General features: G+C 35.7%; 1 protein-coding gene across 1 annotated transcript in view; it reads right to left on the bottom strand.

The window, feature by feature from the left end:
- Positions 1–23070, bottom strand: part of CPS1 (carbamoyl-phosphate synthase 1) — a 130058-nt gene that overhangs the window by 63859 nt on the left and 43129 nt on the right. The window contains exons 8-20 of the mRNA XM_002922357.4: positions 22854–22982; positions 22164–22270; positions 21272–21410; positions 20539–20616; positions 18828–18926; positions 17027–17122; positions 13222–13411; positions 12072–12229; positions 10439–10567; positions 7460–7604; positions 5726–5936; positions 4159–4357; positions 624–800 (exon numbers count right to left, since the gene is read on the bottom strand). Coding sequence (XP_002922403.1) covers positions 624–800; positions 4159–4357; positions 5726–5936; positions 7460–7604; positions 10439–10567; positions 12072–12229; positions 13222–13411; positions 17027–17122; positions 18828–18926; positions 20539–20616; positions 21272–21410; positions 22164–22270; positions 22854–22982 — 1857 coding nt within the window. The remainder of the gene's footprint in view (positions 1–623; positions 801–4158; positions 4358–5725; positions 5937–7459; positions 7605–10438; positions 10568–12071; positions 12230–13221; positions 13412–17026; positions 17123–18827; positions 18927–20538; positions 20617–21271; positions 21411–22163; positions 22271–22853; positions 22983–23070) is intronic.

The raw sequence follows: 23070 nt of genomic DNA, 5'->3' as shown, positions 1-23070 counted from the left end.
TTAAACACAGAAAAAGAAGCAAATGAAGATTATTCGAAAGTCTGAGGTAGCATATACTAAATGATACTATTTAATGCATCTTCTTTTCTAAAATACAATTTTATACATTTTCAAGGAACAAGTAATGAGAAGGATAGGAAATGGCAGGTCAATATGATCAAACCTACTTAAGAGTATTGATAAGATATAACTAAAAGGAAGGAACATTTTATCTTTGTGATTTTCCTTTAAACCTGCAACATGTTCTTCAGTCCAGGCTCAAATCAAATTTTTAAAACGGGGTAATTAAATTTTCTCCTCAAATCCCTGAATTCATGACCACTTCAGTTTCAGTGTTTCAGTTTTACTTTAAAGTCCAGGTTGGCAGGGTGCCTGGGTGTTAAGCATCTGCCTTCAGCTCAGCTCATGATCCCAGATCCTGGGACCCAGCCCCATGTCAGGTTCCCTGCTCAGTGGGGAGCCTGCTTCTCCCTCTCCTCCCCACTCGTGCTCTCTCATGCTATCTCTGTCTCTCTCTCTAATAAATAAATAAAATATTTTTAAAAAATAAATAGAAGAAATAAAGTCTGGGTTGGGTATATTCTGAAGAAAATATTCGCTCTGGGTCCCTTATCACATATTACCTTGGCAATGGCATAGATGCGGGTGCTGGATGGTTCAGCCAGCTCTTTTCTGAGATCCATGTTGGACGGCCATTCTTTGTTCATCGGGAGACGGGAAGTGAAACCATCTATAGATGGGTGGCACATTCGTAAGGCTTTCTGGAAACTCTCCTCAAAGGTACGACCAATTGCCATGACCTGTAATGCACATTTAAGAACTTATATTTGAAGAAAGAGCTTATGTATTTTGAATTTGAAACAGAACTAGAAATGGACTGTTTTTCAGAAAAGAAGTAGGAACAATAAATATATAAGGAAGAATACTACCCAAATTTAGGTGTTGTTGTTATTTTTCTTTCTCTCTCCTTTGATATAATGGGTCTAACAATATTCGGTCAATCTTTTACCACACCAGGAATTTAGCTTTATTTGCTGAGACTGATAAGGAAATTCCCTGCACCTGCTTTGGCCCATAATATTAAACTAAGGAATACGTGGAATGAGCATATAGACCCTCCCTTAATAAAATCTTGCTTTCATGCAGATGTTCTTTAGAATAGAAAACAAATGAAGAGAAGCCAGACATATATTAACACAAAAACAGAGCTATTTCTAAATGGGTTATCAGTCACAATCCAAGACAGGTTGGCTTTCTTTATAACTAAGCATTAATATTAATAAAACCTTCAGAATCATAAAGAATACTGACAGATTCAGATTTTGAATGTAGGTGGAGTCTAAACTCCCCATGACAAATTCGATGTGTCTTCCCACAATCTTTACAACTGATTGTACACTAATCAATTAGGAAGACCATGTGGTGATTTCATTTGGACAAGTTATGTCAGAACTAAACTTAAATTGTCTTCAAGCCTAACCAGTTATTTTCAGTGGATAAACACTGTCTTTGAATCTTTCCATGGAATAATAGATGGCTGTGCATTTTTGGTCTCCAATTTAAAATAATAACAGTGATAATACTGCCTTCAGTAAAATTCCGTGATTCCTCAAATAGACCCAGATTCCCATTCATGTCAGTTTGGTAAACCTTCATGTCAATTGTGTGACAAGACACATATTCAAAGATCACTAAAGCCAAACAGATCACCTTTCATGCTGCCCCCAATTTAATTAGAAGTAAGGAAGAGTCTCAAGAGCAGAGATAAATAAAATGACAGTCCAATTCAGATAAACACCTTCCAAGGCACAGTGGTATTTAGAAGGGTTATACAATATGGTCATGGACTTGCTCGCCTAAGCATGAGAGAGACTACCAGAAATGGAATATTTTATGGTACTCTCAAATTAGGAAAATATTTCTGGAATATCTGATACAATTTGTAAGTATTACATATTTAAAAGTTGGCCATAAAGTAACTGGTTCCATAAGTAACTCACCATAAATTACTATTTGTAAGTATACTGTACATAATAATGTATGGAATATGTTCAATAAAAGAAAAGCAAACATACCTGTATAATAATAAAGGAGTACATACTGTGTTTGATTAAAATTTGTGCTTTTTAATATTTTATATTATTAATATTCACCTTCATTAAGTGAAAATCTCACCATTTTTCAGTGGAATAGCTAACAGGACCCTAGCCCTATTCTCCACTCTCAAAGCACCTGTATGTATACTGATTTTAACTTTCATTGCAGTTACATTCATATTACATTTGGTTCTATTTATGTATTCTGAACTTACCAACTGCAGATAATATGTAACAATTATCTACATCTTATATTCACTGTGTCTTGCATGGAGTAAGAACTCAGTTAATACTTCCTAACTTGAGTTGAATTAAATGTATGATGGGAAATATTCACTGACAATAAACGTCCCTTGGATAATAAGCCCTAATGAAAACATTACAGAAATTATCTCATATTCTTTGGCCTATAAATTTTACTGTGAGCAATGCGGAAAGGGATACTTTCCACAAAATAAACTAAGTAACAGTTGTTTATTTGTCAGAAAAGCTACCAACAAAACTTTCCGTGGCATTTGAGTTTTAATTCTATTGTGCACCATGAAGCATGAGAGAAAAAATAAGATTTAAAGCGGCTATGAAGGACTACCAGTTTTTTTACAACTAGTAAGACATTTTAATGTAAAAGGTCAAGTTTTCCTTAACTGTCATTACTTTAAAATCTTGCATTAATATCTTGGAAACTAAGGAAACCAAAATAGTAATAATACTCCCTTTCACGTGTGAATATGATTGATCAGTAAAATGTCTTTTTTTTTTTTCTTTTCTCCTGCATTGCTGATAGATTTAAGCTGCACTTCCTGTGATTGGTGGTATGCATTCCTGCAATAGTTAGTCTGAGGATAGGCTATAATCTGTAACATAGGACAAATAAAGGTGAATATAGAGCAATAGGTCATAAATAGTTCTTTGCTCTGTAATCTAACCAGCTTAGATATCTAGGCATAGACCAAGAGCTCCTAAATTGGCCATATAGAGACAGAGATGACCTAAAATAAAATAGATAGATGATTGAGATTCATGCATGCTGCTGATAATCAAAATTCTACCCATAAACAATGACAACAATACTAACGAAATACATTTTTTGGAGCTTCATTATGAATCTACTTTAAAAGACATTACTAAATATTTACATATATCAATCCTAAACCTTATAAGAACACCCCAAGGTAGGTATTATCATCTCCAATTTTCAGATGGAAAACCTGAGGACCAGCGTGAGTGTCTCTAACTAGTAAGTGGCAACACCAAGAGTAAAACCCAAGCTCATTTGGTTCCAAAGCTTATGCTCTCTCCACTTATGTCAAGCCAACTGGATGCAAGAAGAAATAAACCCCTAGATGGGGGAGGGAAGAGAGGGACTGTCGGAGGCAGGGGTCTGAATTCCTTTCTTTCCTCCTGCACAGAGCAGAACTGCATCTTTGAAGATGGAATAATCAAAAGCTAATTTTAATTTCAAATAGTATAAAAAAGGACATTATGAAAAATCTAAAGGTCCTAAAAGCTTAGACCATTTCAATATAATGAAAGAGGGCTTCATATTCCCATTGTGCTCTTCTTAATTTCAAACTTTAGAGTAGATGGGACCTGAGAGATCTTCTAGTCCAGCCCCTTTCTTTTAGAGATGTAGAAAGTGAGGTCCAAGGAGGGTAAAGCCACAATTTCTCTGAATATATTAAAACTGAATTCTTAACCTCAGTGCAGAGTTCTTTTTGGTACACCATTTTATAACATGTTACTCTCTAGATTCGTTTATAAAACACATTATAACTCAGTTATTTATGAAAATATGTTTTTTATATGTGCAAATATATTATACATCCACCTATACAGCTTCTCCTTTTAATAGAATCTTTTAAGATCCACTAAATGGTCATGTAACAAATGCCTTATGTTAACAATCAGAGAGATGTTGAAACGCCATGGAGAAAATGAAATTCCCGTATATCCTCTAATCAAGAACCCAGTATCCAAGCAACCTGAAGACTTTCAAGGATGTTAAGAATTTGACAAAATAACTGAGAACAAGAATAAATAGAGGAATAAACCAAGGACTCACCTCTCCCACACTTTTCATAGAGCTACCAATTCGGCTAGATGTTCCATGAAAACGGTCAAGATCCCAGCGAGGAATCTTGGTAACCATGTAATCCAGGCTAGGTTCAAAGCAGGCTGATGTCTTCCCCGATACAACATTCTTGATTTCTGGAAGTGGGATTCCTAGGGCAATCTTTGCAGCGATGAATGCCAGTGGATAGCTATAAAAGAGGAGTTGTTGCTTTTTCTTTCAGCAATGAGCATTAAAAACCAGCTCAAAACACAAACTGGTCTTTCTTAGAAATTCTGGTATTATTCTACCTCAAGCTATAAAACACATCTGGTTCTCTGTTATGAAGATTTCATAGCCACTTATAAAACAATGTGAGTCATGATAAAGTAGAGAGGCACGGGTCATGAAAGAATTCTCTCTCTATGCCTGACGTTCAGTGCAACAACTGCCAACTTTCACCTTTTAATCCAAAATCAATGACATCCTTCATAAAGTGCTCACTTGTGTACAGCCTCCACTAAGATAGGAATCTGCAAAATATTCTTTTGAAAAGATACATAGATGGCTGCGCTTAGGAAGACAGTGGAGTTAGCTGGTACTATGGGGTAGGCACCAGTCAGAAAATGTAGTCATTGCAAGCTTGGGTCCTTGTTCTGTCTCCAAATTATTTTTGAACTAAGGACTGCTTACAAAACTAACACTTGAGGAACTTGACTGGATAGTTTGGGTAATTGTATTTGAGAAAATAATTCACAGAACTGTAGAATTACATATAAGCCTTTTAATACATCTCGCCATCTGACAGATGAGGAAACTGATAGAGACAATAAGTGATGTGTCCAAAGTCAATACGAAAATTAGAAGGAGAACTCAGGTCTCCTGACTCTTGCTTAGGGCAACACTTCACTGCACTCCACACAGCACTGCAGAGCATATTAAACAGAAAAAAATCTTCACAGGTAATTATTTTGTTCACTTAAATGCCATGTAATTTAAATGCCATATGCTAAGTATATTAATAGAAAAAGGAACTAGTTAATGTTCCCTCCAATTATGCTCGCCGGCAGGTTTTAAATTCATTTATTTGGTACCAAATTCATTTATTTGGTTGCAATATTTATCTACAGAAAAACCCTACAATGTTTGGTCCTGTGGAGTTTTGCGAAAATAAAGTTTTATTGAATGCTTGAATCAAGTAAACTATACTATTTGCCTACCATTTACTATACACCTGAAGAAACCAGTTGAGGACTAAAATTGAGAATTAATTTTCACGTTTTAACAATATCTGCAAAGTGCAATTAGGAAGCAGATTTTTTGCAGCCTGCTCTGACCACCCAGATTTTGATTAGTTTATGATTAGCCAGCAAACAAAGCCAGCTAGCAAGATCATTTGCCTCAATCTGGCAGCAAGCTCATTAATAACCACGTCCTTAGGGTCCTAAATGATTTGCAGCCAGCATATAGAAAAGGGGACGATAGCTTGTAAATGCAGCTCAGTCTTCCACTAGCTGTCAGTTTTCCAAAACTATCTGTGAAGAATCTGCAAACACATGGTCAATCATTCTGATCTTACCCAGTGGCCTTCGAGGCCAGGGCAGAGCTTCGGGACAACCTGGCATTCACTTCAATGATGCAGTACTCCATTGAGGTAGGATGAAGAGCAAACTGAATGTTGCATTCACCCACAATGCCCAGGTGGCGAACAACATTGATTGAAGAACGTCTCAGCATCTGAAACTCCGCATTGGAGAGGGTCTGGGCAGGGGCCACGACAACGGAATCACCTGTACATCCAAGCAACACTTGTTATTTGGTAGCATATCTAAATAACTAACTTTAGCAACTTAATCTATTTATGTGATACAAGACACAGATTAGTCTAAGCGTTTGTTGGGGAAATAACTGTCTCAAGGCAATACATATAAGGCACATCAGATACTCTTCCCTCTGAGTCTTGTTCTGCCTGTATTACTCTGACCCATTATTGAGAGAAACCCCTCTAATCCTTTCCTAGTTCATCTAGCTATCAAGGCCTCAGTCATCTACTTTTCAGATTGATGCTAACTTCTTCAATTTCTCTGCTCTTCATCTCAAAATCTCTCTCTCTCAAGTTCTCCCTCTATAAATGATCATCCTCCTTTTCACCCAGACTGGCTCATCCCTCTGTTTTCCACATCTCATCCCTTCCCATTGTCTTAATCCTCTCTAATCATAGCCCTTGTATCTTTAATCTCTTAATCTTTAGTCACCATTCCTTCCACCCACAAACAGGCTCAGATTTCTCCTGGCTCAAGAAGCCCCTCTCCCTACGCTGCCAATCAGAAGAACATCTCTCTTATTCTTTACAGGACTAACTTGAAAGTTTCCCAATTCTGCATATCCTTCATTGCCATATAATTCTTTTCAATACGGCTCCCATACCCAACTTTGCATTGAAACTGTCCTTTTGAACATCCAAAAACCCACATTAAAATCCTAATTCTTGACCTTTCACAGCATTTGCTACAGCCAAAACCAACGATCTTTTATAAAATATTTTCTTCTGTTGGCTTACTTGGTAGTGTACCACCCTGGTTTTCTTCCTATCACTCCCTTCTTTCTCTTCAACACTAACCCTTCCTCTTACTCATGTCCTGTAAACCGAAACAGTTCCCATGTTCAGTCCTTGACCCTATTGTCTTTCTTTCTATGCCTGTGCCCTTGAATACTTAGTCTCTGCTTCCAGCTTCAATCATGTCCTTCATACCAATGACTCCCAATGACTTTGTATCCAACTACTTTACTTGTATCCCCTTTTCTTAAATTCCGGGTCCATATTATCAACGCTCTTCTTGAGAATTCCACCCATGCCTCAAAGTTAGCGTTTCTAAATCCTAAGTCATCATTTTTGCCCTCTCATCTAATTAGTTTCTCTTTCTAAAAAACCTGTTTCACCTATTTCTATTACTTGTGGCTATTTTCTCATTCACTTGGTAACTAATACCCTTGTCTGATTCAAGCCTTCTTAACCTCATTTCTTACTTCTCAACACCAAGTCTTACAGATTTTACCATCACTACTTAAATTTGACCTCTTCCTCAAATGAAATCAGGATAATACGTGCCTTATTTCACAGGGTTTTTGTGAAGATCAAAATGAATGTGAGGTTATTTTTAATACCGTGAAATACTATTTTGTGTAAAATTTTATCACTAGTCTGTCAGCTAAGAATAGTAATTTAAAGAAAAGAACTTAATAAAGACAGCTATGGGTTGTCAGAATCATGAGCTGAAGGCAATACTATAATTCCTGAAGATTCTTTGCCTACCTGTATGAACACCCATGGCATCGACATTTTCCATGTTACAGACAGTGACGCAATTGTCATCAGCATCTCGAACCACTTCATATTCTATTTCTTTCCAACCTGTCACTGACCTCTCCACCAGAATCTGGTTGGTCATAGCAAAGGCCTGGAAATTGGTGACAAAAGATATCAAAGAGTAAGGAAAAGCACTGGTTTAAACACGGAGATTTGGCAAAGTGCCCTGGCCTAAATCTTGGTCAGTGTCGAAGTCTGAAGCCTAGTCTCCATCCTCCTCTATGCTCCAGAAGGCACAATGTCTCAGAAAATCAGGGAGGTACTAGGAATAGCATCCTGCAGTGAATATGCTTGATTTACATTATTGAGGCTTGCCATTCAAAGTGCTGATATGACATTAAATCAAACTAATTTAGGAAAAAGAGAAAATAATTGAGCAATCAGGCAGAGGGAAATGGAATTATTTCAGCAGCAAGGCTTCTGTAAAACCAGAAAATGTGATAAGTGCAAATAAATATGGAAAAATAACTCTAAAGACTCTGGTTTTCTCTAAAATAGCTGAGAGTGCTTTGTGCAGTGACATACACAATAGAAGTCAGTTGATGTTGATGAGGAGAAGAAAGGAGATAATGATGGTTGTAAACAGTTAGCCAAGATGGCATATGAAACTTGTGAATTAGAAGGATCATATGCGACTATTATTATGGTTAATCACCACATAAGTGCTTAAATACCCTGAGTCATATATCACGTATGCCTGATTAAACAGATATGAATTAGTATAATTATCATTTCATATTTACTGAGTACCCACTGGTGGGTAGACTACTGAACCCAAAATATGAAAGAGGCAGTCTCTGACCTTAGGACATTTAGTGGCTGAAAATCCGAGACAGAAATGTCCCCCTTTGTCTCTAATACTTTTGATTTGCAACGGCAGTACAAAAGGAAGACAAAGCAACTGGGGAAAGTACTCTGAATTTTTTCAAATTATTAGCAGGCAGTATAATGAAATAACTCAATGTTAGTTCGGGGTGTGTGTGTGTGTGTGTGTGTGTGTGTGTGTGTGTGTGTTTTTTTGTTTTTTGTTTTTTTTAATGTATCTCAACACTATCTTTTTAATCTCAGTCAACACTACAGGCTCCCCCATGTGCAACTGAAAATGTAACACATTTGTCCCCACAGCTGCCTATCATGAGGTTTTCAAAGTGGTTAGAAAACTCTGTAGCCAGCATTAACAATTTAATAATGATTCATTTGTCATTAGGATTGCATGCTAAAAGAGGAAATCTGGGAAACAAAGGGTATGGATTGGGGAAAGCTCTCTGCATTCTAATGGACTAGGCTGGGTGTTTGGACACAAGGCCAATTGAGATCAAATTCACCTGTTGCCTCAAAATTCCTTCTTTCCAGTCTCAGATTTTACACAAAAGACTAACTTTGAGACCTAGATAAGTTAATGCAGCTTCTAAAGGTGCTAAATATAATCTCAAGAGAATAAGAAGTAGTTTAGAAATTAATAATAAAAGTAATTATTTCAAGGGAAAGGCTAGGTTTTCAAAAAAAATTCAATGTCCTATTGATTATTTTAGAGGAATTTAAATAATTAAAAACTATCCCATTCCAAAATTGTTTTCTATGTAAACATTTTTAGACAATTCAGTATTCAGTATTTTTACACTGTAAAAATATATTTTTTTAATAAAGAATACACATTGTCACTACTGGGAGTAATAATGAGATTACTAATATTAAAAATATTGGAAACATCTAATATACTAGAGGAAAAAAGTTACCTCTATAAACATGTGTTTTCTTTAAATACATGATTCATAACTCCAGAATGGAAACAAGAAATATTTATATTGATATATTTTTCCTTTTTGGGGGGTTTGTTTTGGCAACTTCAGAAACACTAAATCCAAGTTGTTGACATGTAAGTTTGTCATTATATATGTTTAAATATATTTAATTTTATTTATCTGTTCTCAAAATCCTATGTCAACAATTCAAGGGACGCATTTTGTTTCACTCTAAAGAGTAAGTAAAGACAGATAGAAGCTGTGCTTGGTATTTACTCAGCACTCCCCAATGTAGCCCTCATAACAATTCTATCAGATTCACGTCCACAACCACCATGAAAGTTACATGAGCCTCTTGGCTATACACATATTTATTCATTCAGCCAGCAATTATTGTGACCCCACATCACCAGGCATTGTTCCATTCAGTGAGAAGAGAGCGTGGGCAAAATTCTCTGCTTTCGTGGAGCATGTTTTCTTCTATATTGTCTAATTTATTTTTTGGAACATTTCTTAATTTTCTTTTCATACTTAAGAACTATTCAGTAATATGTTAAAGTGATTTTGATAGAACATAAGTTTTGAAGACTCAAATCTCAGTTTTGCTTATATGAGTGTGTGGCAGTTGACAGAGAGCTCACTCATTTATGATGCTAAGAGGTTTATATTGTATGTATTTTACACACCTGAATTTGAGGGAAAGCCAAACTACTCAATGTGTTTTGTTTCACTTTAGATGTCATCCATGTCATATTAATTCAAAAAATAATAGAAAATGGGGTATTATATTCATTTTTTTAATCACTAAAATGTATTTTAGCACGATGGGTGTTTGGGAACAAATTCTGAAGCAGAGGGAGATGGAATTGAATTGAGTTTATACCACTGAAATCAAATAGTGCAATAAAGATGGAGTGACCATCATCCGTTAGCACGATCACCATTAGTCAGAGCGACCATTAGTTTTCTAGGACTGTCTGGGTTGATGCTGTGTTTCGATGTCAATAACTGCACTGCATTTCCCTTCCAAAAGCACTTTCTTTTGAACAACACTCTTAGAAAACGACAGTGGTTTAATAATAGAGAAAAGGTCATTTTTCATCTACATAACTTTCTCTAACTGAAAGAGCATATCAAATCCATTTTCTTGGTTGGTAAGAATTTGGTCCGTGAAAATACATACCTTTGTGCTGAGGTCCAGTAAGACCTCCTTAGTGGGACAGATGCCTGAGCCTAACCCACCCAGGGCATAGGCAGAACGGATCATCACTGGGTAGCCAATAGTGTCTGCTGCTTTAAGAGCATCCTCGATCTACCAACAAGAAAGACTCGAAGTTTTAAAAGCGACCACACTAGTAGAAAAGACCACATCAAGAGGGTATAGCAATTCAGGTAAATCAGTTTCTTTGGGGAAAACGACTATAGAAATGCTGTATTTTTCCTTCATTTCCTTCTAAAAACAAGTGCTGTTTTACAAATTTTGAGTAAAATTCTAGGATTTTTTTAATACACAGTAATGGCTTTCTTTTATCTTTGTGTTGTAAATTTCATTTTGCCATATAAAAAAATGAAACAATAGCCCAAACTAAAATAATCATTATGAATTTGAGAATGGGATCCATACTGAATTTTTAAATTCAATCTAAAAGTCTTCATCTCTTAATGATACAAAGTGTTCTGCTGAAACGAACTTGATATTATTGCAATAGGCCATTAGGAATACTGTATTGAAAGAGAGTTTTTATTTTTCAAGTTCAGTCAGAGTAGTCCCAGAAGCTTGGATTTTTTTTTTTTTTACTTACAGAATACAACATATGGTGGCTATATTTTTCTGTCATGGAATATTATTACACTACCAATGGGAATGTAATTACACCTTTCCCATATGCCTGTTTCTCATCCTGAGGAAGCAAGGACATAATTAAACCTGGCAATGAAAGAATAAATGTATGGCAGGAGCTTTCCAAATGTTCAGCAGAGCTATCCTGGGACTCTTCCTGACTGACAGTTCTGCAACATAGTATGTACTTGGTAGCATTCTTTTCTGAAACATACAGGGCCCATTTTAGTTGTCCCAGCAGTACTTGCCATTTTCCCTAAGGATTTGCCTACTTTTGCAATGGGAAATTTGCATCAAAAACTGCCTCCAGAATACCCACTTCATTGATTATATGTCTGAAATCAGGAATAAAGTCAGGGACAAAAACAGATGCAAGTATGCAAGCCAACTTTATCTTGGTACCTTGAAACAGCCTATCAATAAGCACAGGCTATAGCTGAAAATGATGAACAAAAAGGCAAAATAATCTTTCCTCTCTAAACATCTAAGCCACAAGTTTCTCAGTCGCGAATCTCATTTATGAGCTCCGATGGCTTTTTCTAGATGATTTCATTTTTAAATGTTTATTCCATTCTAACTAGAAAATTTTAATCCAATCATTCCCCATTTGCAGGTGATTTGCACATACAAGATATGTAACTGATCCCAGAAAGTAAAAATCACTTTGGCATTGTAAGCTGACATGGTTTTCTATTTTAATTCAGGAGATTTGATATTCAGCGGCACTTCAACCATTGATAAATTATTTTGTCTCTGGGCTTTTGCTTCTCTTCTCATAAAATATAAACACCTATCCCAAACATTTCAGCATGGAATGTTGCAATTAATACATAAAGTTTCTGAGGTACTAACACATTTCTGGAAGGTAATACATGCAAATACAATAATTTAGCTATTATTTTTAGGCATGACAAATCACCCTCCCTATAACATAAGACAAATAATGGTCTTGCTTCTCCAAAACAAGATTCCTTACCGATTCCACTGCAAAGCTTGGAGCAATCTTTTCATTAATTTCATTTAGTTTGTCTGAGAACAGCTGCCTGTCTTCTGTGGCCATAATGGATTCAACTGAGGTCCCCAGGACTTTCACACCGTACTCCTTGAGTACACCTCTCTTGAATAGTTCCACTCCTACAGAAGAACCAAATATAATCAGTTTTTAAAATTGCAAACTCTTATGTCTTTTTTAACATATACCTGAAATACAACTTTTTTGAACCTTAAAATTAACTCGAAGAAGCCACCACATTCCACAATAGAAGTGTGCTTAAGATTTAAAAAAAAAAAAAAAAATTGAAAGAGAAATTCTGAAGACATTCTAGCCAAGTATGTTGCTGGTGACATTACTTATATTACCACCTTCTCCAAATGGTTTTTATTATCCTCATTGAAAAAATCATAAGATACAGTGAACCTCTAGATTTTAGCATATTCCCTTTCCTTCTAAGGTCCAATCCTATAACAAGATTCTCTTATTTAAATAAGCCCAGTGATGTAGGTATCTATCTGTGTTAAAAATCATCAAAATAATGTTTCCACTAATGCCATCTGACTTTGCCTAAGACTTTTATATTTGACATATAAATTACTTCAAATACTGCTCACCCCAACTAGTTCATGAGATTCTCATTCATGATCTAGCTCCAAAGATTAGAAGCCTTGTAAAAAGGACAGAGTTTTGAACTCAGCAGATTCATGAAGGGATGGTGGAGAGACTAATCTATGTTATCATGAAAATATATGTGAAAGTCAAATGCTACTGGGCCAACATGTAAAAGCACAAAGAATTTAATCAATGTTAATTCTCATTTTTTTATTCATAATAGTTCTCAGGGTCTCACCGGTAACAAAGAAAAGCAATATGCTGAAACGGAGCCCGGAGATCTCACTTGGCCACCCCAGAGCATTGAAGTAAGAGGTTTCTTTTTGTACCTCAGCTGTTTTGTGAATAAACCGGTAATATTTATCATATGACATTTTCAGGTGGCTGTTTGCTAACTGCTTCCTCACATATTAAAGAAAAGCTTTTATGAACACACAGAGCATAATTGTTAGAGTCAAACAAAAATATTACACATAAGTGCATGGGCCAAAACTCTTCAATTAAACTTAAAAGAACTCACCGCAGTTCAGAGCTGTCTGGCCACCCATGCCTAGAATTAACCCATCTGGCCGTTCCGCCTTGATGACCTCTGTGACAAAATGAGGGGTGATGGGGAGAAAGTAGACAGTATCTGCTTGCTTTAAGCCCACCTCGTTGGTTTGCACCGATGCAATATTTGGGTTCATCAGGACAGTTTTGACATTTTCTTCCTGAAAGAAACAAAAGGATCCAGAATCTGAACATATGGTCTAAAGGGGAATGTGGCCATGTTCAAATGAAGGGTCTGTTAGGGGTGACAAAACTTTTGGGTCATTTCGTGGGCTGTAGAGATAAGTAATAGGACTGGTGAATGGAATGGAGGGTAAAGGAAGACAAACGTTTGGTGAGAAGAAAGAACAATTGCTTGAAAATAAAACTACTCAAAAAGAACTGGTTACCTCATGAGGTTCACCCTGAATTCCTTGCTAGAGGTATCAAGCAAAACTGGAGTTAGTTTCTATAGAATTTGACTAGAGGTTTAAGAATACTACTGAATTTATAGCTCAGTTGACTGTAAAAGCCTGAAATATTTTAAAAAACTTAAAAATCAGTTAAATATAAAATGGAACCAGAGGCAACATCAAAGAAGCTTCCCTTTCCAATGTTTGTTAGAGACCAACATGGAGTGTACATTTACAATGCAAGATGATGCATTCCCTTGCCGGAAGCACTGAGAGCCTTCTGCTGGATTCCATCTTTTTAGATTTTCATGCCTGCCATAGTGTTTTAACAAAGACCATTATACAACTCTTTATACATATTATATTAAAAGAAAATGACCATATGGCAAAAAATAAATAAATAAAAATGTGTGTGTCTGTGTGTATATAAAGGTATTCATAGTTCTATCTTATTTCTGACATCGAAAATAATTCTTCATGTAGGCTATGAAGTATAATAGCTTTGTGCACTAGGATGGGGTGACACAGCAAAGTAATTATTATAAAATATGGCCATATGGCTCTTATTATTTTACCTATTACCATGTCAATTTTGAACCCTTCTAAAACATCAACAAAATAGTCAGATGAGAGTATAGAAATTATCCTTGAAAGCCCTATATGTCCTTGGGGGAGGATCTGAATAAAATATTAAATATATTTCATATTACTTCAAATTCAAATAGTGCCTTTAAACTTATAATGTACTTTTTTATCCATTTATTTGATTTTTATACCAAGACTACAAGAGAAATTTCTACCTCACAGATGAAAAAAATTGACATTCAATAAGGTTAAATGACTTGCCAAAGATCTTCTAGCTGATCGAATGGCAAAATTAGGACTCTAATCCGAGTCTTATGATTCAAGTTCTATGCCCTTTCGCTAATATAAGTCATGTCTCAAGATTTAAAGAAATTGTTTTTAAAAAGTATTATTAAGAAATTTTTGAACAAATACATACAGATAAGCAAATGCATTTAAATTATAGGTTAGAATTTAAAGATTTTATTTATTTATTAGAGAGAAAGAGAGAGAACAGGAGGGGGAGTGGCAGGCAGAGGAAGAGGGAGAAGCAGGCGCCCCGTGGAGCAGGGAGCCCAATTCAGTCCTGATCCTAGGACCTGGGATCATGACCCAAGCCGAAGGCAGATGCCTAACTGACTGAGCCACCCAGGTGCCCCTGGAATTTAAATAATTAAGTCCAAACTGAGAACACGTCATCAATAGAAATTACAGAAGGTCTCACTACTAAAGAAAAGCACCAAAAGACTTAAGTATATTTGTAAGTATTTTCCTGAATGTGTTATACAATGAATATAGCTATTTTTGTAAATCCGATTATAAAGGTAAAGGTCCTATAAATGACTGTGATGAATGTCCATATATTTTAAAACTTAAAATTTTTCAAACTATTTTAATACATTTATATATTTTTTTCTAATATAGTTCTGGCTACAATACATGCACCATCTGATTATTTTTAAATATTAAGTCCATAGGGGAGCCTGGATGGCTCAGTTGGTTAAGCGTTTGCCTTCAGCTCAGGTCGTGATCTCAGGGTCCTGAGATCGAGCCCCTCATCCAGCTTCCTACTCAGTGAGGGGTCTGCTTCTCCCTCTCCTTCTGCCTGCCACTCCCCCTGCTTGTGTACTCTCTCTCTCCCTCGCTATCTCTCTGTCAAATAAATAAATAAAATCTTAAAAATAAATAAATTAAATAAATAAATAAATATTTAGTCCCTAAATTCATTTCTACTAACTTTCTAATTAATCCCAATACTATTGCTAATAATTCCTATTCTTCAGTTAAAATATGTAACTTCACTTAATGGATGTAAAGCACATAAAGAAATACAAGTTATAAAATATTAATTCTTTATAAAACTACTAAACAGGATAAAAAACCATATGCTGGGGCACCTGGGTGGCACAGCGGTTAAGCGTCTGCCTTCGGCTCAGGGCGTGATCCCGGCATTCTGGGATCAAGCCCCACATCAGGCTCCTCCGCTGTGAGCCTGCTTCTTCCTCTCCCACTCCCCCTGCTTGTGTTCCCTCTCTCGCTGACTGTCTCTATCTCTATCGAATAAATAAATAAAATCTTTAAAAAATAAAAACCATATGCTATTTAAATGTATTTATAAACCCTGAACACACTTACATTGTGTTCTAACCAATCTAAACCACTGGACATCCTCTAATTATATAAAGAGAAATTGAATCATAATATAATGAAGTAAAGTACTCCTTGAAAACATGCAAGAAAAACGCGTGTGCATATGTGTGTGTACCCATGCGTGTATGGAGAAGAGTATTAAATAAAAACAAATGGGAAGAAGAGTAACGTAACTGAGGGGTTGCATTCCATTTTTTTCAACAGACATCTGTCAGGTGAAAATCTTTGTATATAACATACAAATACAACAATAAAAAAAAAAAAAGAAAAGAAAAATTCTGGCCAACTGTTTTTCTGTGTTTGTTGTCCTAGTCTTCTGCCACCTTCTCTGTGTGGCTTTCTCCTAGCCAGGTCTCTGGTGAATGGCTTTACACTGCAAAGCCAGAGACAAGGTCACAGAAGAGCTCATATTGCCCAGAATAGCCAATTAGCACCAAAATGGGGACTACCCAAGGAAATAAGGACACCAGAGAGAAGCCAAGTTAGCTCTTTCATAGAAATACTTTAAATACACAGTGATATTTTTCTAATTTCTGCTTTGCTATGACAAAGGGTTGGCGAGATCTTGAGAGACTTTGAAGGAACAGGGAAGGTGTTCTTCCTAACTTGAGTATCAAATCTTCATTTCCACATGAAAATCTGCCATATCATTCTGGTCAGTCATCCAACCCAAGTCATAGATGGGAAATTGGGTTCCCTAGTGACAGGTAACAACTTCTAAAGCTGGACGAAAGGCATTTGTTGCCTTTGCTCCCTCAACTTGATCTTGCCATTTCAACCACAAAGATGCCTGAAGCATCTTCTAGAACACCAAGGATACCCAAATTCCCTGTTTCACACAAAAGACAAATATATTTTAAATGCTCACTGCCTCAAAAGAAATGAGCAATATCTGTAAACATGGCTTTTTATGTTTTCAGTATAAATAGGTGGTAACATAGATAATTTTGAAGATCACTCTTACAGTCTTGATTTGCAAGTATGCAAAAAAGTTTGAGAAAGTTAAAAATTTCACCTGTGATCAAAGTTTCTTTAATGTAAGATGTATGAGAAATAGTTGAGGGAATCAATTACAGTGACTTTGAAAAGAGGTAGTGTCATAAATCTAAATTATAAAATACTAATTAGACTCATTAAAGAAGTATATTAATTCTTACAAAGATCTCTCACCTTCATGGCTTTTACAGCCTGTGATCCTGAGTAATCAAATTCACCTGCCTGACCAATGGACAGACCTCCCGATCCAAGGATAAGGACTTTGGAAACCTGTAAGCAATAAGAAAATGACATTGCTCTCATTAGTAAGATGGGGAAAATCGGCAATTTTAAGAACAGGAAAGTCTAGCTATATTGTCTGGGTTCACATGGTGATTTAAAGTACAGTGTTTTGAGAAATATGTGAGAAAAAAGTCTTAACAATTTTTTAAAATTTAAATTCAGTTAATTAACATAGAATGTATTCTTTGTTTCAAGGGTACAGGTCTGTGATTCATTAGGAATAAGACAATTTAAACATCTCTAATTTCAAAGCAATTTCGAAAGTTCATGAAGTTTTCTTCACTGAAGTAAAAAATGTTGAGGTCTACATTTTATTTAAAGATACATAAATATCTAAAAATAACTACATAAATATATATGTAAATAGATACATCTATGTGTGTGTGTGTGTGTATATATATATATAAGATAAGAATCTTCCTTAAATTTAAATGTATTATGTTCAATATTCCACGGTTTTCTCCTGGACAAAGCAAGAATCTGGGCCTTCCGTAACAGACAAATGAAAACATAGAAGGCCAGGGGACATGGGTGTACCTTCATATTCACATTTTCACCTTTATGGTTTGTGCCATTAATATTTACAGAAAATGTAATAAGAGAAAGCTCATGTTTTGGCAATATGCTGAAATTCTACAAATTGTATACAGGATTCCAAGCAAATAATGATCCTGCTTATTTTTTAGCCACAAGTGCCAAACCCTTCAGAGGAGAAAGATATTCCTTGTCACTGCAAAAGACAAGGACTTGGGAAACTTGCTTTGCCTCAACAAAAATTACTGGATGCCTACTACATGCGAAGGTACTGCAGAATCCCAAATTATATCTTTTTTCTCACCATTAACAAAAGAAAAGCACCTGAAGAACATGAGTTGATGTTCTGAGAAGAATATTATACAGTAAGTACATGGCTTCTTTGGCTACCAAGAACCCACAGTTTGATTCCACACTGAGTGAGTGGATAACCTCCAACCTCTCCATCTCAGGAAAAGAGGCTGCCATGGAAATCCTTAAAACAGGTCCTCCAACTCAAATTATCATTTCATGTAAACATGTAATTCAATTACCTTTATTTATAAAAAGAGTCAGTATGTATATATATACTTGAAACTACGTATACATTCTTCTAAATTTTATATAATAATGATGTCAGTATATGTATGGTTTAACTATGAAGGAAATGAGTGGAAACCTATATTAACCTATACATTTACACAAATAAGGACTCAAGTTTGTGTTATAGTACTCCTTATCCATTTGCTCTTTATGAGTCAAATCATATTCTTCTATTCATGATGTTGAAGAATAATTCTTCTAGTTGAAACAAAAAAAGTTCTATCTATAATGATTCTGTAATTTGAACTGTATCTCAAGCATACATAAGACTATAGTTTATTAAGTAATAGAATGTGTCAAATTCCAAGCTAAAAGCCATTCTTTATTAAATTATTTTATTACAAATTTCTAGAAGTAAACTGTAAAAAATATGATTTTAAATCAAAAACATGAAAATTCCAGTGAACTCCATCAAAAAAGACCAAATAATTAGATGCTAAAATAATGGGTAATTACAACATTACCAATCATTTTTATAGACATTAAAATGGTAAACATCATTCATTTTTTTAAAAATTATCATATGATAGAGAAAATCGAAAATACATAAACCAGAAAGAAGCCCGCATATACTGACCTCAACTCGAGATGCAACTAGTGCTGGTTTTGGCAGAACTGATGTAATCGTTGTACCTTTCCCTCTCTTTATCAGTGAGAAAAAAGAATCAAATAGGTACTAGAAAAAAATAGAACCAACTAGTTAGAAGCTGCAAAACTCATAAGGTTGCTAGATAAAATATATATGCCCAGTTAAATTTGAACTTCAAATAAGTAACAAATAATTTTTTAGGATAAATATTCATATGCAATATTTGTTTTTTGCTTTTCTGCCAAAATTGGCAAAACTAAATATTTACTACTATAAGAATTAGATCAAATAAACATTTCTAATTGTTCACTTCAAATCCTATCAAAAGCAAGTTTTCAGCAGACAATGAACATTTCAGATCATGCCTTCTGAGAATGTCAAGCTTTCATCCCCTTAATTATGAGTTATTTTCTTCTAAATGGTTTCTTCTAAATAAAACTCTAGTTATACAAAAGAAATTAAAGCTATGTTACTTATACCTCCAAAGTTAGAAATAACTGGATTTTGAAAATTTCTATCAGCTCTAAAAATATCTCCAAAGCTTACTCTTAAACTTCAGCAATGAATTTACTTCTATTGTTTCACTAGACATGACAAATTTCAACAAAGATGTTCATTTTGCAAATATCTGACAGGACAAAAAAAGGATTAAGCGCTACTCAATATTGCATGTCTTAATTTCAATGTTCCTAATCTGAAGTACTAATATGGGGAAATATTTAAATTTTAAATTTAAAAAAATAGTATTCAGCATGCATTAGGCAACAAATGTATGTAACCACATTTTCTTTATGCATTTCATCATGGATAGGTAATGTTATACTGATTTGGGCTATTAAGAATCATTTCCTAAAAATATTTAAAAATGAACACAACGTATGTATCTGAAAAGGTAATTCAGGGATGAGAAAGTAGAGTTTACAGAGGGAAAATTCGGATTCTCCTCATTTTATGTAGGTGTCTTTTCTGGAAGTATGTGCTGACAGGGAGGAGTTTTCAGCATTACTACTGTAGGCCTTAGGGTGTGGGAGAGGAAGTCACACCAATTTCCAGAGTTTTCTGTGTCACCACAAGCTCTTGTTTGAAAAGGTGACCTTGAACACTGAACCAAAAGCTCACACACACAAAATAAAAATATTTAAATTAAAAACAAAACTCCTCTAAGCATTCCTTCTGGTTCTTTCCTTAAGCCATCTGACTCATATATATTTGTGTGCATGCCCTCTCCCCTCCCGCGTACCCCTGCCCTTCTTCCTTCTCCTGCTGCTGTTTATTCTCTCTTCTGGCTACACAACCAGTTGCCATAGGGATTTTTGTGAAGTCACAGATGGGGGATTAAAATTTCATTTCAGTTATGAGAACAAGAGAGCAAGAGGGAATTCATTTGCATAGTACAACAATTGTAAATTTCAGAACTAAATATATTAGAATGATAACGATTTAAATAAAAATAGCATCACGTCAGGTTTCTTCAGGGCTTTCCCACTTTAAATTTTTAAAAAGACAGAAATTTCCTCCATGATATTCATGGGGAAATTTTAATGCAATATATGTATGTTATCAAAGCACTCTTCTTGAAAAATGTTCTGTACCCAAGATCATCTGGGGTGATGATGTTTGTTTCTCAAGTTTTCACATAAATACATTTCTGATTTAAAAAAAAAATTAAGTGTACAATAGGACTCATTTACTGACATACCTCAGTGTCTGTGGGGCCCGGGCTGACCTCTGGGTGGAACTGTACACCAAAGAAGGGTTTGCTCTCATGCATAATCCCCTGAAAGAAGAAGAAATAGGAAGAAATTCCTTCTGTAACAATGAATGTCAACCAGGGCTATGTATTATTCGGTGGACAATAGAGTTCAAATTTAAAAAAAACTGAGATAAATTCTTAAGGACATTCCAACAGCTAACAGTCATAATAAAAATAGGCCAACAAAGACTCAACCAAATGTGATTCTCTCAATAAAAACAACTGGTTTGGTCTATAGCCTTTGGGCGCCTCCCCTCCCAGTGTCTGTTCAGAACAAACTCAAATCTTCTTTTCTCCAACTCCTAAATTACTTCTCCAAGGGTCTTCTCAAAGGCTACTACAGAGCCAAGTGAGTCTCACAGACCCACATAGACGAGGCCCAAACAGACCTACACCAATATCCCATTAGCAATGAATGTGGAAGACAGTCACTGATTAACCGCTCAAAGAGTGGACCTCAACGAGCCAACTGATGAGAGAATAAGACAGAAATGACTTTTTAAAAAGCAGAGGGCTATGGGAAATAATCTATAAAAAGAGTTCTTACACACACATACACACACACATACACACACACACACACACACACGAAAAAGCCCACATAGACAAGGTGTCTAACAGAGTATGAAAGGCCCTGCATTTCTCATGCCAACTGAACAGGTTTATCGAGAGCACTTACCTCATTGGTTTGATCGTTGACATTCACAAAAAGTGGTTTCCAGCCAGCAGGAAGGGTGTTGTCCAGGGCATAGCCATGATTCTGAGCAGTAATGAAAGCTTGTTTGTTTGTGATATTCAAAACAGGCTGATTCTGCCCTCTGGAGAGAAAAGGAGAAAAACAATAGGGAACAGGAAAAGTGAAGAGAAGAATATAAACGCATTTGTTATAAAACAGTGAATGAGAAAAACCTATTAAAATGTGAAAGTTTCAATTGCTTAGTGGAAATTACTCTCTGAGAAAAGTCACAGATTGTTAATCCCAAAATTTTAGCAACAAAAATCAATTCAGGAAGCTTTGCTATGTGTTAGACACCAGGTCTATTAAACTTCGACAATCAGTAAAAAGGGAGAACTGCGTTCATAACAAAAAATTAAGAGCTGCTCACGAGCTTAACAGAGAGACAAACACAAGCCATTTATGTTGAATTACACTTAATGAGGAGGGTGGGCCATGGGAGAAAGTGCCACGTTGAATAAACTGGCATCATGTGGGGTAAGGGAAGTAAAATGGAGAGGTTCTGAAGATTTCCTGGTTCTTAAGTCTTATAATGTTATCAGTTCTCTGATATCAAGCTTGGAAACCAGAGCAGTTTCCCTTGGAATATCACTTAATGGAGCATAATAACCTCAATTTATGCCAAGGGAAGGAACATAAACTACAGCAATGTTATTGTTAGAAAAGGCTGCCTTTCAAAAATGCAATAAAAGTGGTATCAGGTAGTCAGACAACTGTGAACCGTGTAATAGTACGGTTATTTGTTTTTTCTGAAGAAAATCTAAGGCTTTGCGTTTAGTTATTATCAGTATTTCAGAGCCAGTTTGACCTGTAAACAGACGCATAACTGTCTTACCTGTTGGGCATGGACATCTTGTAGGTTTTGGCACCAGCAGCCAGTCCTGTTATTAAATTTCCTGTACTGATTCCAAACAATGGCTCCTTGCGATCACTCTCCAAAACCTAAATCAGGGAGAATTTTTATTAACCAGAAGTACTGTTCCAAAAAAAAAAAAAAAAAAAAAATGCTGCCTCCGAAGGAATAAAAATGAAGCATTCCTTTTTTTTCTTAATTCACAAGGAAAAGAGATTCGTAATTGAATAAAAAGTTAGACTATAGATAAGAATATGATTGACAAATGTGTAACATTAGGATTCAAAAAAATGTACTTAACATTCAAACTAAACAAAACTTAGTATTTCTTCAGAAACTCGAAGGTGTTATAGGTCCCAGGGTCATGGTGAGAAACATGAACTGTCATTTTACGATTGTAGAGAAAGACACATTTGGAGATTGGACTCTAGCTCTCTTAACCCGAGGACACAATCCCAGTTACTTTGCCTGAACAAAGGTTTTTTTTTTTTCCTCTGGGACTCTCTCTCCTCACTGGTTCCTCCCACATAATATCTGCTGACACTGCCTCAGGGGTCACAGATAGGAGCACTAAAGAATATCTGAATACCTAAAATAGATTACAGCTTTTTCAGCCACACAGACTCCCTCCATCTCACACACAGATACACACTACCCCCAGGTTTACTGCACCTTTTTGACATTCTGGATTAGTGGTTGTGCAAGAGCAGGGTTCCCAGGTCCTCCGGCAATTAAAAGCCCATCATACTCCATCTTGGTGAAATCATGATTCCAGGGAACTAAATGTACTTCAGCTCCTCGCTGGAAAGGAAAGGCAAAAATGGTCAAGTTAATAACATTTTTCTTTGCCAAAGTATAATTTTGCCTAGACCTTCTCTCAACTAACCAC

The sequence above is a fragment of the Ailuropoda melanoleuca genome, chromosome 2, assembly GCF_002007445.2.
Source record: "Ailuropoda melanoleuca isolate Jingjing chromosome 2, ASM200744v2, whole genome shotgun sequence".
NCBI lineage: Eukaryota > Metazoa > Chordata > Mammalia > Carnivora > Ursidae > Ailuropoda > Ailuropoda melanoleuca.
Note: the sequence above shows the minus strand (reverse complement) of the source record. Positions and strands in the feature narration are given on the sequence as shown.